This window comes from Macaca fascicularis, chromosome 3, assembly GCF_037993035.2.
Source record: "Macaca fascicularis isolate 582-1 chromosome 3, T2T-MFA8v1.1".
Taxonomy (NCBI): domain Eukaryota; kingdom Metazoa; phylum Chordata; class Mammalia; order Primates; family Cercopithecidae; genus Macaca; species Macaca fascicularis.
Genome location: NC_088377.1, coordinates 142,814,997 through 142,831,854, shown reverse-complemented (window position 1 = coordinate 142,831,854; position 16,858 = coordinate 142,814,997). Strand labels below are relative to the sequence as shown.

General features: G+C 35.1%; 1 protein-coding gene across 30 annotated transcripts in view; it reads right to left on the bottom strand.

Annotated features, from left to right (window-relative positions):
* MAGI2 (membrane associated guanylate kinase, WW and PDZ domain containing 2) overlaps positions 1 to 16,858 on the bottom strand; it is a 1,469,004-nt gene that overhangs the window by 614,625 nt on the left and 837,521 nt on the right. For all 30 annotated transcript variants that reach the window (XR_006696500.2, XM_045387570.2, XM_045387574.2 and 27 more), the window contains one exon: positions 11,038 to 11,157. Coding sequence is in view for 29 of the 30 variants with exons in the window: in XM_045387570.2 (XP_045243505.2) it covers positions 11,038 to 11,157 (120 nt within the window). In the remaining variant the exon portion in view is untranslated. The remainder of the gene's footprint in view (positions 1 to 11,037; positions 11,158 to 16,858) is intronic.

The window sequence follows — 16,858 nt, the reverse complement described above, 5'->3', positions numbered from 1 at the left end:
CATTTAAAACATGCATTTTCAGGTTTATAATTTTACTCATTAATCAGTGAAAGGAATAAAGCTTTCACACATTATAAAATAATTTAAAGTCACTCTAACGTAAAAGGAAAAAAGAGAAGGGTAAGGTGAGGTGCAAATCTTAGCAGGGAACAATGACTAATCGATAAAAATTTATTTTCAGTTTTTCCATTAATCCTTAGAAAAAAGGAATAATAAACAAACTTATCCTCCCTTATAGTTTATCAAAAAGCAGACAGAAAATGTGAATTAGCTAATAAACCCCAAGTCCCACATGTTCACATATTTACAAAGCCTTTACATTTCCTTAATGAGAAAACACACATTCCAGTTCCTTTGTTTTAAAATAAGTTTTGGAATTTGTATATTTTCCAATATATTCCAGGACCTTTCTACCTCTTTCATAGGTTTAACATCATTACTTTTTTTCTCTAACTCTCCAGTGACTTTCTATATTAGAAGGCAGAGAAATGAAGGAAGTCTTCATAATACTTGGGAGAAAAAATAAAGAAAACATGAAAAAAGACAGCAATTTTAGAGAATGGTAATTATTATTTCATAGGTAGTAAAATACATAGAACTTTGGTGTGTGTGTGTGTGTGTGTAGGGAGTGACTGAAGGTATAGTTTTGTTGACCAAATGTACTGTTTTGAGTTTGAGCGATTTGATACACTATGAATTAGTGTAGGGAAAACCACACTACGGGAATGGCCATAGCAAGATAAGAACAACATCCCAGATAAAGTGAGAGGGAAACGTATGAGAGAAACAGAGACACACAATGTTAATGACGAGAATTAAGACAAAAACAAAATTATCAGAGTTATGACATGTGGTTAACTCAGGACTAGATTCTAAGGCCAAATAGATGCTGCAGCTTCAAAGTATTGGCCTAGAGCATTTTGAACTAGGAAGTGGATATGTCCCAGAGTCTTAGGTCAGGCTAAATCTCTAAGTGGGGGCAGAGGAGTTCTTATTGTTGGGTTAGAAGCAGAAACTCAGGTATTCATCGATTCATTCAACCCACCTTTATTGAGCACTGCTTAGGTGCCAGAGATTATTCTGTTTGAAAATGAACAGTAATTCAAACACATTTTCTGACCCCCCTGAGTTGACTTTCTAGTGAGGTATACTGACAATAAATAAACAAACAAATGGATATAGAATACATGGTCAGTTACAAGTGCAATAAAAAATAAATAATTGGAACGGAATAGAAAATGAGAGCAAATCCAATTCTGGATAAGGTAGTCAGGTAGGAGCTCCCTGAAGACCAGATTTTTGGATGAATATCACAAAGTGACAAAAAGGAACAGGTGGATATTAGGAAGAAAAGTAGTCCAGGAAAATGAAATGACAAATTCAAGATCCTGTGTGGGTAGGAATGTGCTGGTTGTTTGAGAAACAGAAAGGAGGCCACTATAGCTAAAATAAGTAAGTTGAAGACAGTGTAAGTCAAACTTTCCATTTTGTTGTAACTTATATTAATTTGTGCTTTCTACTGGTCCCTAAAAATTCATATTTGTAGAGTGTTTCAGAATACCCTTTCATGGAATCATTCTCTACAGCCATGATATGTGGACAATTGATCCTGATTTTATCTGGTTGCTACATATAGATACAATCTGTAATGGATCTAAGAGAACTTTTAGTCAAGGAGGTACTGATATTAAATTTTAATCTAGTGTTATGAATGATTTGCCATAATATTTGAATGATTTGCCATAAGGGTTTCCAAGCCTTCAATAAGGCGGAGCTTTTGTACAGTGTGAATATTCTATAACATGATTGCTTTTAAACATAGGCAACAGAGTATTTTGACGAATATTACTTTATACATTTTAATCAGGCCGCTCAGTATTTCTATTTACAGTATGGTCAATAGAGGCCTCAAAGTTTCAGATATTGTTTTTGTGCAGTCTGAATAAAAGTTGCAGTTTATAAAATAATTTATAAAACCATCTACATCTGTTATAACTTGGTTGGATATCAATGATTTAAATAAAGTAGTTACTTAGCAATAAAAATTAGGGCATTGATTTTTCCAATGTGGATGATTACTATTTCCCTTGAGAGAAATAATAGACCTGAGGTCAACTAGATTTTATTCTTTGTCCCCCAAAATAGGAATATAGAAGATATAAGGAAAGAATGTCTGAAGTTTTCTTTTTCAGATTTTAAATTCAAATACAAAAATGACTGATACAACAGGGCATCAGGGTATAGCTTTCAAATCATTAATGCATAGAACAAATCTCTGAAAAACCTTTGTCATCACATTAGGGCACCATTGAGAAAGACGAGGGTAAATAAAATGTTTGCTTTATTAAGGTCTATGTGTTAAATCCAAGACTTGACATGTAAGAGGCCACTGCTTATATCTATGGGGATATTTCAGAGAAACATGGACTCTTAAGTTAAAAACAGCTGGAATCAATTTCATCAAGACTCTCTCATGTGCCTCTTATAGAATGAGGAAATTTACTGTATTCGAAAGTCATGGAGTTGTCAGATCCAGTGAATATATTACAATATATATTCATAGCTGCAGGAATACACACATTAAATTATGATGTATTATCAGTTTTGTTATCCAATTTTTTGTCCACTCAGAAAAACAGCACAGAGGGTTTGAAAATATGCACCTAATTCATCAAGGTTAATAGGTTCTGTTTGTTAACACAGTAGGGAGAGATATAAGTAAAATATTTGAAGTCATGATTTTTCTTCTTCCCACTCAAAGGACATTTTTTTCTGGGTGAATTTTTGAAGTGTTTCAGATTAAAATGGAGACAACTGAAGTGTCAATCATTAGATAATGGATTTTCATATTGTGGTATATACAATAGAAACTATTCAGCCTTTAAAAAGCAGAAAATTCTGTCATTTGCAACAACATGGATGGACCTAGAAGACATTATATTGAGTGATTTAAGCCAAGCACAGAGACACAAATACATGATTTCACTTATATCTGGAATTCAAAAAAGTCAAACTCATAGAAGTGGAGAGTAGAGTGGTTGTCACCAGAAGCTGTGAAGGACAGAGGGTGGACAGATAAAGGGGAAATGTTGGTCAAATGATACAAAGTTTCAGTTAGAAGGAGGAATTGGTTCTAGTGATCTATTACTCAGCATGGTGACTGTAGTTATTCATCATGTATTGTATATTCCGGAATCACTAAAAAAAGAATTTCAAATGTTCTCATCATGAGGAAACAACAAATATTGAAGTGCTAGAGATGTTAATTAGCCTGACTTGATCATTCCATAGTGCCATGTTTTGAAACATCACATTATGTCCCATAAACATACACAATTATTACTGGTCCATTAAAAATAAAACATAAAAAATCACTAGGAGATATGCACAAGAGTTAGCAAATCATTGTAATTAAAATATGAGTGTGAGAAGAAAATGAATTAAACTGTCACATCACAGTTTCTGAACCTTAGGTTTTATCTAATATTATTATGGATTGTGAGAGAGTCAAAGAAGTGAATCCTATGCCCATGCATATTGACCTTACTTTAATTATATTTCTGTCAGCTACAATGGAACAAAAAACTTACAGAACAAACAGTAAACAGGTTAATATTGTAGTTAAGGTGTCAGAGCAAATCACTTCATTTTCTCTGGTATTAGTCTTTAAGTTAATACTTTTATATGATTTACATGATAATATTAAAATCATTAATTGCTTATGTCAGTCCTAGTCTCTTTGGGGAGAAAAACGTGCTTAGAAATAGGCATTTATATTGCATATTTCGAAAAAGCTAGGCTCAAAAAATTCCTAAACTGAAAGCAAATTGTACTTCATTGTAGAAGACAATGACACTTCCATTCCTAGTGTCTTATGTTGGACGAACATAGCATGCAAAAATCGTACACTATCTGTCAATAATTCTGAAAACAAACTGAATCACTTACCAAAAATTTCTGGCATTTTAAAACCTTCAAGGGGTATAAAACTTCACTATGTTTTCCTCTACTGGTCAAATAAACATTTAGTGAGCTTTATTTGTAAATGGTCAGTGTTCCTAAAAAGTACACCCAAATGCGTGGCCTAGAATCTTCCACAACAGAAATATTGCCAGAAACAGGAGTCAAAAGTAAAACATGCTATAACCTGGATAGGTAAAAAACAGCTGGACCCTTTTAACTGTAAGCGCCAAGAATCTACTGCTGTTATGAAGGTTATTACTTACACAGTAAAAATTTCCTCTTGTAATAGTGTGCAAAGAAAAGGGAAAACATGAAATCATTCTGATCTTCTAAAATGACAAAAATCTTAGCATCAATTTAAGCATTGATATGCCTTTCAAAAAATATTATTTATATTTCAGTGGTTAGAAATTTGAACTGATAGAATAGTTTTGCTCAAGATGATCTGTGGTGCCAATAATGATTTCTTTTATGAGTATCTCTTTATCACCCAATGCTATCTTGATTGCAGATTCAAAATTTCTGACTAAAATTTTCAACATCAACTTATGCTAAAATGAAAGCTGATTTTAGTAAAATGAAATATATTTGTGTAGCATTTGTTATGCATCTTATCTCATCATAGGAGTGTTTAGCTTAATTTAGAAAATTATTTGTACTTAATACTTAAATTTCTATAGGATTTTATGTGCTACATCATGAAGTATAGCACTCCTTTATGTAGTTATGAGAAAACTTTAAAAAATTGCTCAAGAAACCTGGTGTGGTGTTTGCAGTAGGCTCAAGTCTATGTGTATACTAGGGTCCACGATTATAAGAAACCACAACATTAAGAGGAGGGAAATGTCGTATTTGTACCGTATTCTGTCAGATGCCTAAATAACTTGCTGGTCTTGATTTGATCCTCTTAAAAATTGGGACGATATTACAGTTGGGCTTATGTCCATTTAAAGAAAACATTTAACTCTAGGATCAATGACCTTTTCAATAGATAGAAAAATAGCTTTATTTTAAAAACAAAACACTGTAATATGGTAGCAGATGTTACAACAGAAGTGGTGTTCTGGAATATAGTTGTGGATTATCTCAGTAGGTGAATTAAATGAAATCAGTCCAGGCATGGATCAGGGGAGGCAGGTTTAGTTAATGATGACATTCAGCACACAGGTTGAGGAAGACAACTGCTAAGTATTGAGTGAAACCACGAATATAAAATCACAGAAACCTGGAAGAAGTAGGTCAGGCAGGATTTGCTGATTTGGAGTCCTGGTTAATTCAGCACTTTGGACAGTTCCCAAAGAACTGTCTTCCTTACAGGTACTTGGAGTACTTTTTAGAGTGCCATACTTACTAATTTCATTCCACCTCTTGGCATCTCACCTTTACCTGTAGGTGACCTTGAATCCAAGGGAATTACCTGCATTCATCCAAAGAGCTCTGTGGTCTGTGTTTCACAGGAAGTCAACACCTTCAGTCCTAACATGAAGGTTCATCATTTTTATGTTACTTGAGATTTTGTCAGACTCATCAGTAGGGCTTATTAATCAATAATGGATTATTAATAATCAATTTATTAACAGTAAAATTTATCAACTAAATTTTAAACTTGATTCAATATGAAAGGTGAGTATGAAATCATCCAAGTCATGCAAAAGAGTTCCTTTACCAACACCTGATGGGTACCATCATGGCCAAGTCCTCCAGGCATTTCACATGCAAGGCTATTCAGCAGATGTTCTATATCAAATTCAAATGAGGCCTTCAGAATAGGGGGGTGGAAGCAGAAGAAAGGCTTTAAGAATCAACTAAAACCCTGCCTACAGCCATGTGGCATAGCTATAGATGGTAACTAAAGCACATTAAGCCCTTCTTTGCAGGATCCAGGAAGTAACAAAATTGCTCTTTTGGAACAAGGACTTTAAGTTAATTTCTTAAAAGGCTTAAAAGGCAGGACTACAAATCAGGGCAATCTATCTGATTTCTAACCAAAGGACAAATTATGCTTTAGCCACATCTATCCAGCAAGTTTAAAATGAGAATTAGCAATAAAAGAAAAATGCACACATATAAAAATATTTTTAAAATATGCTTTTTCCTCATAATTATTTTTCAGGTGAGTGCTTCCTGTTCTAAAACCCAGTGGTGAGGCTGAAGCACAGAAACACCATAAAATTGGTTTTCTCTATGATTAGCAGCTTAAACTAGACATTTTATAAAGGATTATCTTGATCTTTGTGAATAGAAAAAAAAATTAAGTAGTTCCTAATATCCCTGACAATAATTACACCAATTTTGGAAGCATTTCAGATGAGCAAGAAGAAACAGGGGTTATGGCTCTACCTCCAGTTTCATTAGCAGTCTTGCTGCTCTGGTGTGTGGGTTAGATTCCGGGACCCTCTTTCAGTTTTACAGACCCCACGTAGTTAACAGAAGGTCTGTAACCTTTAGGCTGAGAGTAACTCAATTCCTTATTTTCGTTGGTGTATTCACAGAATATCATAGATGAATTTTCTGGTCTGACCCAGAGCTGTAAACAATACTGCAAAGGCATGAGACTGCACTAGACGAGGAGGAGGAAAGGGAGCAATGACCTAAACGCTGCAGAAGGGAGAATGTGTAATTTAAATAAATGAGGCTTTTTATTAAGCCACTAATTGCTAGCTTTCTCAATATAAAAGTTCTCAGGTCTTTGTCTAGTTGAGCAGCACAGAATTCTGTATATCCTGAAAGTACCAACAGTGCAAAAAGACATTCTTTAGTTTTCCCTGACAAAATGAAAACAAAAAACCAAAACCCCCCAAAAACACATTAAGTGGTAGCCCTAGGTCTAGAGCTTATGACGAGTAGTGAAGAAATGCAGCAATTTTTATTAGGTGAATTTTGCTAATTCCTCAGCTATAGTTACAGGAAAATCTGAAGATCCTGAGGTTTGAGAATGTTCCCTAGGTGTTTACTCAGGTCATTATGTGACCCGAGAAAAGAAATTCTTATTAATCCATGTATACAATGTGTATTTTTAAGCAATGATATTAATACAATTGTCAAAGTCTTATACGTAAGTCAGCCTTACTCTCCATAACCAGCTCTATGCACACTAGGCCAATTAAGTTGGCACCAAACCCAGCAAACTAAACTGCCATACTAAAAAGGTGTCTGAAGAAGATTCAGAGTAACCTATTCTGGCTCACAAAACTTGGTTATGTTCATACAGTTTCAGGACATTACTTTCAAAAGTGAATTGGAACCTAAAATTTAAGCTGTATTTTAAAATATTGATATTAAATGTCACGACATCTAGTGTATCATGAGAACAATGGAGATTTACCATTAACATTTGATGTAATTTTTCAGCTTATATAAAATCAGTTTACAAAGTTTTCATTTTTATAAACAAAAAGTCATATTGTTAATCATGCTACTCTTTTAATGATCTCATATGGTAAGCCATTGGTTCATTCTTACATAAATGATATTTAAATAAGGTTATAAAGTATAATACATTATTATTAAAAGGATGAAAACTAATGAATGATACTAAATAATGTCACAAAGCCCATGGGAAATTATTCTGTAAAATGTATTATTTAACATCTTTGATAAAATTATTTTCCATGATTTACAGTTATTTTTCATATATGGTTTAAGGCAGCTTTATATTATTAACACAACTTCTTTATTTAAAATGTTTTCAATCCATCTCTACTATCTTTTATTTTTGACAATATGAAGAAGGTACAGCACTAATGCGTAAAACTGTTTCCTTTTCCTGGGTATTTTTGCCTATTTCCTGTGAATGTGGCAAGAAGCAATTCAATGTCTCAGCCGCAATTTAGGCAAATGTCTCCACCTAGATTGTCTTATAAATGCTAAGGGAAGACATTTTTAATATTTTTAATAACTTCAAAATACTGAGTTCTTGAATAACTACAGGTCACTAAACTAAGAACAGTCACGCATTGTGTAATGACATTTTGGTCACTGACAGACCACATATATCGTGGTGGTCCCATAAAATGGTAATGGAGCTGAAAAATTCTTATTTCCCAGTGACACTGCAGCCCTTGTAACATCATAGTGCAATGCATTACTCATATGTGTTTGTGGATGTTAGCATAACCAAATCTACCATTCTACCAGTTGTGTAAAAGTACAGCAACATCACCAGCATCTGTTGTTTTCTGACTTTTCAATAATAGCCATTCTGACATGTGAGATGGTCTCTCATTGTGGTTTTGATTTGCATTTCTTTAATGATCAGTGGTGTTGGGCTTTTTTTCATATGTTTGTTGGCCACATGTATGTCTTTTGAAGTGTTTGTTCATGTCATTTGCCCACTTTTTAATGTGTTTTTCTTGTAAATTTTTTTAAGTTCCTTGTAGACTCTGGATATTGGATCTTTGTCTGACAGATTGCAAAATTTTCTTCCATTCTGTAGGTTGTCTGTCCACTCTGATGATAGCTTGTTTGGCTGTGCAGAAGCTATTTAGTTTAATTAGATCCCATTTGTCAATTTTCACTTTTGTTGCAATTGCTTTTGGTGTTTTCATCATAAAGCTTTTACTCATGCCTAGATCCTGAATGGTTAATGAAAGACTGGGTAAATAAAATGTGGTACATATATACCATGGAATACTATGCAGCCATAAAAAGAAATGAGATCATGTCCTTTGCAGGGACATGGATGGAGTTGGAAGCCATGGTCCTCAGAAAACTAACGCAGGAACAGAAAACCCAACACTGCATGTTCTCACTTAGAAGTGGGAGTTGGTTGATGAGAACACATGGACACATGAGGAGAACAACACACACTGGGGGCCTTTTGGGTGGGTGCTGAGAAGAAGGAGAGCATCAGAAAGAATAGCTAATGGATGCTGGACTTAATACGTAGGTGATGGGATGATCTGTGCAGCAAACCACTGTGGCACGTATTTACCTATGTAACTTAAAATTTGAAGAAAAAAAGGTATAGCACATGCCGTTTTGTATAGCATATAATACTTGATAATGATAATAAATGACTATATTGCTGGCTTAGATAATTACCATGTTTTACTTTTTACTGTTATTTTAGGAGTGTATGCCTTCTACTTATTAAAAAACGTTAGCTGTTAAGCAGCCTTGAGCAGGTCCTTAGGAGGTATTCCAGAAGAAGGCTTTGTTATCATAGGAGATGACAGCTCCATGCCTGTTATTGCCCCTGAAGACCTTCCAGTGGGACAAGATGTGAAGGTGGAAGACAGTGATATTGATGATCCTGGCCCTGTGTAGGCCTAGGCTAATGTGTGTGGTTGTGTCTTAGTTTTTAACAAAAAAGTTTAAAAAGGTAAAACAATTTTAAATAGAAAAAAAAGCTTATAGAATAAGGATACAAGTAAAGAAAAAATATTTTTGTACAGCTGTACAATGTGTTTGTGTTTTAAACCCAGTGTTATTACAAAAGAGTCAAAAGGTAAAAAAAAAAAAATGGAAAAGTTTATAAAGTAAAAAGTTACAGTAAGCTAAGATTAATTTATTATTGAAGAAAAAACAGTTTTAAGTACATGTAATGCAGCCTAAGTGTACAATGCTTATATAGTCCATGGTAGTGTATAGTAATTTCCTAGGCCTTCACATTCACTCATCACTCACTCACTCATGTACTCACCCAGAGCAACTTACAGTCCTGCAAGCTCCATTCATGGTAGGTACCTTATATAGCTATACTGTCTTAATCTTTTATACCATATTTTCAACCTAACCTTTGCTATGATTAGGTATGTTTAGATAAACAAATCCTTACCATTGGGTTACAGTTACCTATGTATTCAGTATGGTAACATGCTGTATGGGTTTGTAGCCTGGAAATAACAGATTACAGTACATAGCCTAGAATGTGCCAGGCTGTAGTATCTAGGTTTGTGTAGGTACTCTCTATGATATTCCCTCAATGATGAAATAACCTAACCATGCATTTCTCAGAACTATCCCTTTTATTAAGAGACACATGACTATAAACTGAGGAGAAAGCAGAGGGCCAAACTGTTAACATGGCAAACCCATGTTATTTGATGATGTTTGCTGAACTTTGCATGTATGACAGGCTAAGCATCAAAGTATATATCATGAATTCTGTTTTTAATATCACTATCAATTGCAGTTCAATAAAACTAATATTTGAACTTAATCTATACATATACTTTATAACTGTGAAGTAGGAATGAAAAATTATTTTCTACCTTTTTAGTTATGTTATAATTTCATTATATATATATATATACATATACATACTTTCATTAGATATAAACTAGATGCATATAAATGTTACCCAAATTGATAAATGCAATCATTTCAACATATTTTTACTTATTTGCATTTTTAATGCCATAATTCCACTTTTACAGATGAGACTACTAAGGTTTAGTGACATTAACTGTTACTTAATTTTTGTAGCAGATAAATAACGAAGCCTCTTTTGAAACAGAGATTTTGGCTTATGTTTCAGTGCCTCTTCCACTGAGGCATAGTTCCTGCATTCAAGGTTTTGGTTTCATTTGTTGTTCACATTTGATTTGGGTACACAAGGAGACTTCTATTGTGGTAGAGATTTGGAGTTCATTCACAGATCATATTTTTTCTACCCCATCATTTTGCATAGGAGGAAAGTGAAGGCCAGTGAGGTAGAGTAATCTGAGAAAGCCACACAGAGATAATGACAGAACTAGAATTCTAGCCCTGCCTTCTTTTAGATGACATCTTGAGATAAAGACATTTTATCTGAAAGATCACAGCTTAATCTCAGGAGACAATCACAAGAATACTTCTGTGTGTGTGTGTGTGTGTGTATGTGTGTGTGTGTATAAAATGGGTATATATATATATAAAATATATTTTAAAATATATATTATTTTCTCTAGGCATATTAAAAGTACACTTGATATGTATTTTAACATTTTTAGGATACATTTCTAAACTCATCTTATTAAAGCTCTCAAACCCAAACAGCCCATGGGTAACCTGGTGTCCCAATGCATTTCCATCAAATGAGAAAAATGTGAGGCCAACAAAAAAGAGATTTCTCAGGAACGTTGTGCTTACCTTCATAAGTCCCACTTTCTAGGAGAGCACCACTTTTCTCCAATTCCATAAAATCTTCAACAGTGATGAAAATATAATCCACTCCAGGGACCTCACCCTCCTTATGTGGCCTTGTGGTGCCTGAATAAAGAAAAGTAAAAACAGAAGAAAGATGCTAAGGGATTTGTTGTTGAACTTTAGAAATACCACCATACTTCTGAATATTCAGTGCCACTTGTTTGTACATCCTGCAAGTTGGCAGTTCGCATTTGTCCTCCTGTTTGTTTGGCAACAGAAAACAGCAGGGGGTAAAGATGAAAGTAAATGTACAAAGCACTTTTCTTCATCAAGCTTATAAAGAGTTCATTGCCATGTGATACGGCTGCATATATTTTTCAGTGAAAAATTCAGAACATTGTGCCCTTTTTGAAGAGGTGGTTTGAATATTGAGCCAGCAGTCTGCTACTTCAGGAATTTATATATTTCACTCCATGAATGAACCTCTATTGTCCTGCAGACTGCTGCGCTATGACATAAAATACAATGGCAAGTAGCGATCTTAGGAAAATGTCAATTTATCTTTTTATTTTCATAATCTGCTTTCTCTTGGGAGGACTGTTTGTTGGTTTTCATTTGTTAAATTTACATCCAGAACTATTTTTATGTGATTTAAAGGATCACAAACCTTTACTACTACTTAAAATTAAATAATAATTCGAATTGTGTTATAATTAAATTGTACTAGTAATTGTGATGCTGGGAATATAGTATCTAATTTGACAGGAGGAAACTTTCTCTGACTCCATCACATAGGCTCTCCCTTATGTGGCCTTCCTTCTTTCATTACTGCCACTAATTCTGACTGAAGTGACTCCCTACCAAGGGTTACAGCATGGGACCACTGTTCCTGACTCCTCCATCACCCATAGAGGGAATGGAGCTATGAGGGCCAAAGTGGCAGGAGTATCAGCTGCTCAGACTGTAGCTCAGTCCAGCTCTCCTGAAGAACACAGCCTTCCAGGCATGCTGTCCAGTTTGTGAGGCAAGAGCAGAAACAGAAACATATTCAAGGCTGGAGGTTTGTTTCCAGGTAATACTTCCTTCCCTGAATATGTCCTAAGCTTCTTCCTTTTTCTACGCCACCTACAGAAGACATTTTCATGGTCAGATTGGAATTTACATAATTCATACATGCAAAGAAGTATGCAGAAATATAGAGGCCAAATATATAAGGTAGTACATTGGCAGGCTTCATATATATAGACTCCCCCATATTGTATATATGCTAAAAAAGTATTTTAAATCCTTAAATTTTATTTTTGTTCTCTGCATTTGAAATCTTTATCAACTAGGTCATGAAAATAGCCAGTCAGTTCTCCTTTTGGTCTATTAGAATCAAATCTGGACTGCAACTGAGAAGCAGAAGCTAATGTCAGAATGTACAATATGCCAGGAAAATTTGATTTTGGATAAAAATGAATAACTCCTATTGAAAACATTTTTTAAGATTTGAAGTTATTATTTTCTAAAATCAAGTTTTATAACTTGTCTTTGGGGGTTGCAAAACAATTTTTTTCCATAATCATATTTAATGACTTTCCCTGAATTGGTTATTTTGTTTAACTGAGTCACATTTTGCAGTTATTTCCTACTGCTTTTATGCTATAAATACAAACCACCTTCATCTAGTATGCATAATATTGTCAAATTAATGTTTCTATGAGAACCTTAACTTTTGATATTCTAACTTTTATGTGCTTAACCCTTGTGAATTAAAAGTGCATTAATATGGTTTTTGGCAATCAATTTGTTTTTCTGTTTATTTAGAACACACTCCAATCATTAAGAAAAAAATCACATAACAAAGACTCAATTTTCCTTACTAATTTATCTGCATATTTCAGAAGCTACACACTTTAATTAACTGCTTGCAGTATGGTAATGCATTTCTAGCACCATGTGAGCACCAGGATCACATGATTGAGGGCAATTTCCAGGGTTGCTGACTTGTTTGGAGTAACACAGCTGTACCGAATTTTAGTAAACATTTGTAGTTGTGCTCTTCTTGGGAGGCCCATCAGTACTTTCAGTTCACTAAATGGCTTTCCATCTCCATCTTGCACTTCAGACTTCTATGATCGAGTTCTTCCTTCTGTGATAGGCAACATCAGTGAGTATAAACTATTGCTATTGATCCAACTGATGCTGGTTACCTACTTGGACTGAAAGTTCACCTACCTCATTGTGGCTTGAAGTTCTGCTCTAAAATCTCAAATGCTGCCACCTCCATCTTTGACATCAGTCTCTGATCCTTTTTTCCTATTCTAATCTTCTTTCTAATTATGATCTCCAGTCCCTGATCTCTCGTAATTTCCCTCATGTTCCCCAAATCTGCTTTACTTGCCTCCCTAACTACTAAAGGGCTAGGAAAAAACCAGAATCTCTTCTTTCCTTTAGTTCACCTTCACGATTTCACCACTCCTAATTAACCCCCATGTTCACTGTTGGTTATTTCATTATTGACAGCAGTTGCTATAAAAAAACATAAACTTTCTTTGACAAAGTACTCCACAAATTCAGATTACTTAATGTCAGTTTGATCCTCCTGAAGCTTGATAATTCTTTTGTGTGTGTCTTCTTGTCTCTCTCTCTCTTATATTCCCAACATTTTCTAATATTCAGCTGCTTTGACTTTTTGCAGAAGACATGAGCTCATTCTTTCTTGGTAAAGTAAGAGACAATCTGAAACCAAATTTCCTAAAGTTACCTAATTTTCATTTTTCTTATCTGTATTACTTTAATATTTTTCCTTCAAAATTAAGCCTTTACTGGAATTATCATCCATCTTGCTAAGACAAATTTCTTTTCCTTTGCTTTCTTTTAGAATTAACATATTTTAAATTAAATAAATAAAATATTTTATTTGACAAAGTTACATATACAGATATTTTAAGTTTTCAAACAATTCTGTAAGACTTGTTATTTTTAAAAAGCAGACCCTCAGTCCCCAGTACCCCTTTCTTTTTATCCGGAGTCAAACACACTGATTTTAGCTGATTAATTTAACCTCCAAATCTCTAAATACTTTAATATGCCTCTTGATTTTTTACTTTAGTAATTATTTCTTGATTTTAAAGAAAATGAGAATCTAACTCTTTTTTTGTCTACAATTCTAACCCCACTGCACATACCACTTCCTGCTTTCCTTCCATTCTTCTAATGGAACAATCTTGTGTTTACTAGTGTTAAGTGTTTACATTAGTAATTCTATTCCCAGCTGAAACTTGTGGTGTACTGACTTTTTGTGTGCAACTTAAAAAAAATTTTTTTTTCAGATGGAGTCTTGCTCTGTTGCCCAGGCTGAGAATGCAGTGGCAAGATCATGGCTCACTGCAACCTCTGCCTCCAGGGTTCAAGTGATTCTCCTGCCTCAGCCGCTGTAGTAGCTGTGACTATAGGCGTGTGCCAGCACACCTAGCTAATTTTTGTAGTTTTAGTAGAGATTGGGTTTCACCATGTTGGCCAGGCTGGTCTCAATCTCCTGACCTTTTGATTCCCCTGCCTTCACCTCCCAAAGTTCTGTGATTACAGGCACGAGTCACTGCGCCTGGCCGTGTGTAACTTATTGATTACTCTAGATGTAATATGTTTTCATTTCCATTTTCCATTCATTATTCATTAAATAAACTCTCTCCTTGAGAGATAAATCTCCTCTCAAAGTTCGCAAATACTTTTTATACTTTTTCAAGTTTATCCTATTGAAGAGATATTTCCAGGAGGCTTCTGACTAGCTCCAGTCTGGACTGTCAGCTGCCATCCAGGGATCATCCTTTACCATCATCCTGGGGAGTCACTTTGCCTCTGTCTTGTGCAGTTTCTCCTCTTCCCTAGACCCCATGTCTATTTTTGTGGTCTACACCCTCATGGTGGCAGAGCACATCTGTCGGAAGCTTCCTATCAAAGGTTGCATGGAAGCTACATTGTCTGAGATTTTGCAAGTCTGAAAATGTCTTTATTCCACCCTCACTAGTGGCAAATCTGACAGCATTTCAGGAAAATGTAATCATGAACATGTATTTCTTCATCTCGTTTCCCTGTTTATGCCACCACCATTCTTCTAGTCATGCTAGTTTGAAACTTTCACCTCAGAGTCACCTACCTTTGAGTCCTCCCTCACTCCTTTATCCCATCTCCAAATATTTGGCAAGCTCTATGTCCCATAGCTCCACAACATCATCCTTCCCGTTTGTACTGTCTCTGACCCCAGCACCGCCCTCCTGGGCCAGGTGGGTAACCGTGTCACTGGTGTGCCTGCCTCCCTCTTTTAGTTCATCACTGAACTTCCTGATGAGCCCTGCTGAAGCACAAGGCTGATCACATTTCCTCTCTAAAGGCTTGTCTATCCAATCTAAAGTCAAAAGAGTGGGTTGCAAAGGGAGAGAGAGAGAAAAATACTGAGAGTCAAGAAGAATCAAAGAACGCCATGATTCTATTATTTACAATAAAACACAATTCTCATGGTATGCCAGCTTGTGGAGTTTCTTTATATGGGCTTGCCTTGATGGAACGTGTGAGAGGACATAATGTAAGAATTTTCTGCTTATGTAATACCCTCCTTTCTGGCTTGTCATGTGTCATTCTTCTTTCTCTTTAAACTAAAATTTCCACCATTAGAATTACTCTTTGGTTCAGATGAAAAAGAAACTACCTTTAAAATGATGATATTTTGAAAGTAAGCTGCCTGTGCTTTTTGGGACTCAGCCACTTGTTATCAGTATTACCTTGAGCAAGGTTCTCCACCTCTGTAAACTCTAGTTTTCTTATCTGTAAAATGGGAACAATAGTAGTAGCATCTTCATAGGGCTATTGTGAGGAACAAATGGGATAATTCATATAACATACTTAAGACAATGTCTAGCACATTTTAAATACCCGACAAGGATTATATGTCAAGTACTATTGCCTGAAAGAACAGAAATGACATCATAGATTTTTTTTACTTGCCATAAATATTAACTGAGTACTTACTATGTGCCAAGCACTATTCTAGATGCTTGAGCTATATCTCTGAATAACACAGACTAAGATTCCTGCTTTCATGGAACTAATATTTTAATAGGGAGAGGCAGATAATAAATACAAAATAAAAAGTTATATAGTATGCTCTAAAGGGTTAAATCTTATTAATTGACCATAAATCATATTGTTAGAACCTACGCACAGTTTAGTGGGTCAAATACTGAGATTTCTGTCAGCTTAGACAGTATGGAGAAAAGGGTGGAGGAGAAGAGACTGTAAGAAAAGGACCTGAAGGGGAGCAGAGACCCACAATATTGGTAGGCTGTACACTACCCAGGTGAGTGATAGCTAGGCGGGAGACTGCTGGAAGTCAGCAGGGGATCCAGAAAGAGCCTGATTATATTTTAGAAAGAATTACTACATCCTTAAAGAGAAATTTCACTTATTTCACTTATTGCTTGGATTAGCTTAGGTCATTTGGCTTAACATCTTGGTGCCCGACACAGGTATTTTTGAGCTATCAAAATCATTTTCAAAGGATTGATAAACATGACAGTGCATGGTGGGTTCTAATGACTGGTGTATGTGCACACACAGACACTTACATGTCAACCCTCATCTTTAAAAGAAGAAAATGACGAGGTTGTGGGAAAAGGGAATACTTATACACTGTTATTAGAGTGTAAATTAGTTCAGCCATTGTGGAAAACAGTATGGCAATTCCTCAAAGAACTAAAAACAGAACTACCATTCAACCCAGCAATCCCAGTACTGGGTATATACCCAGAGGAACATAAATCATTATACTGTAAAGACTCGTGCA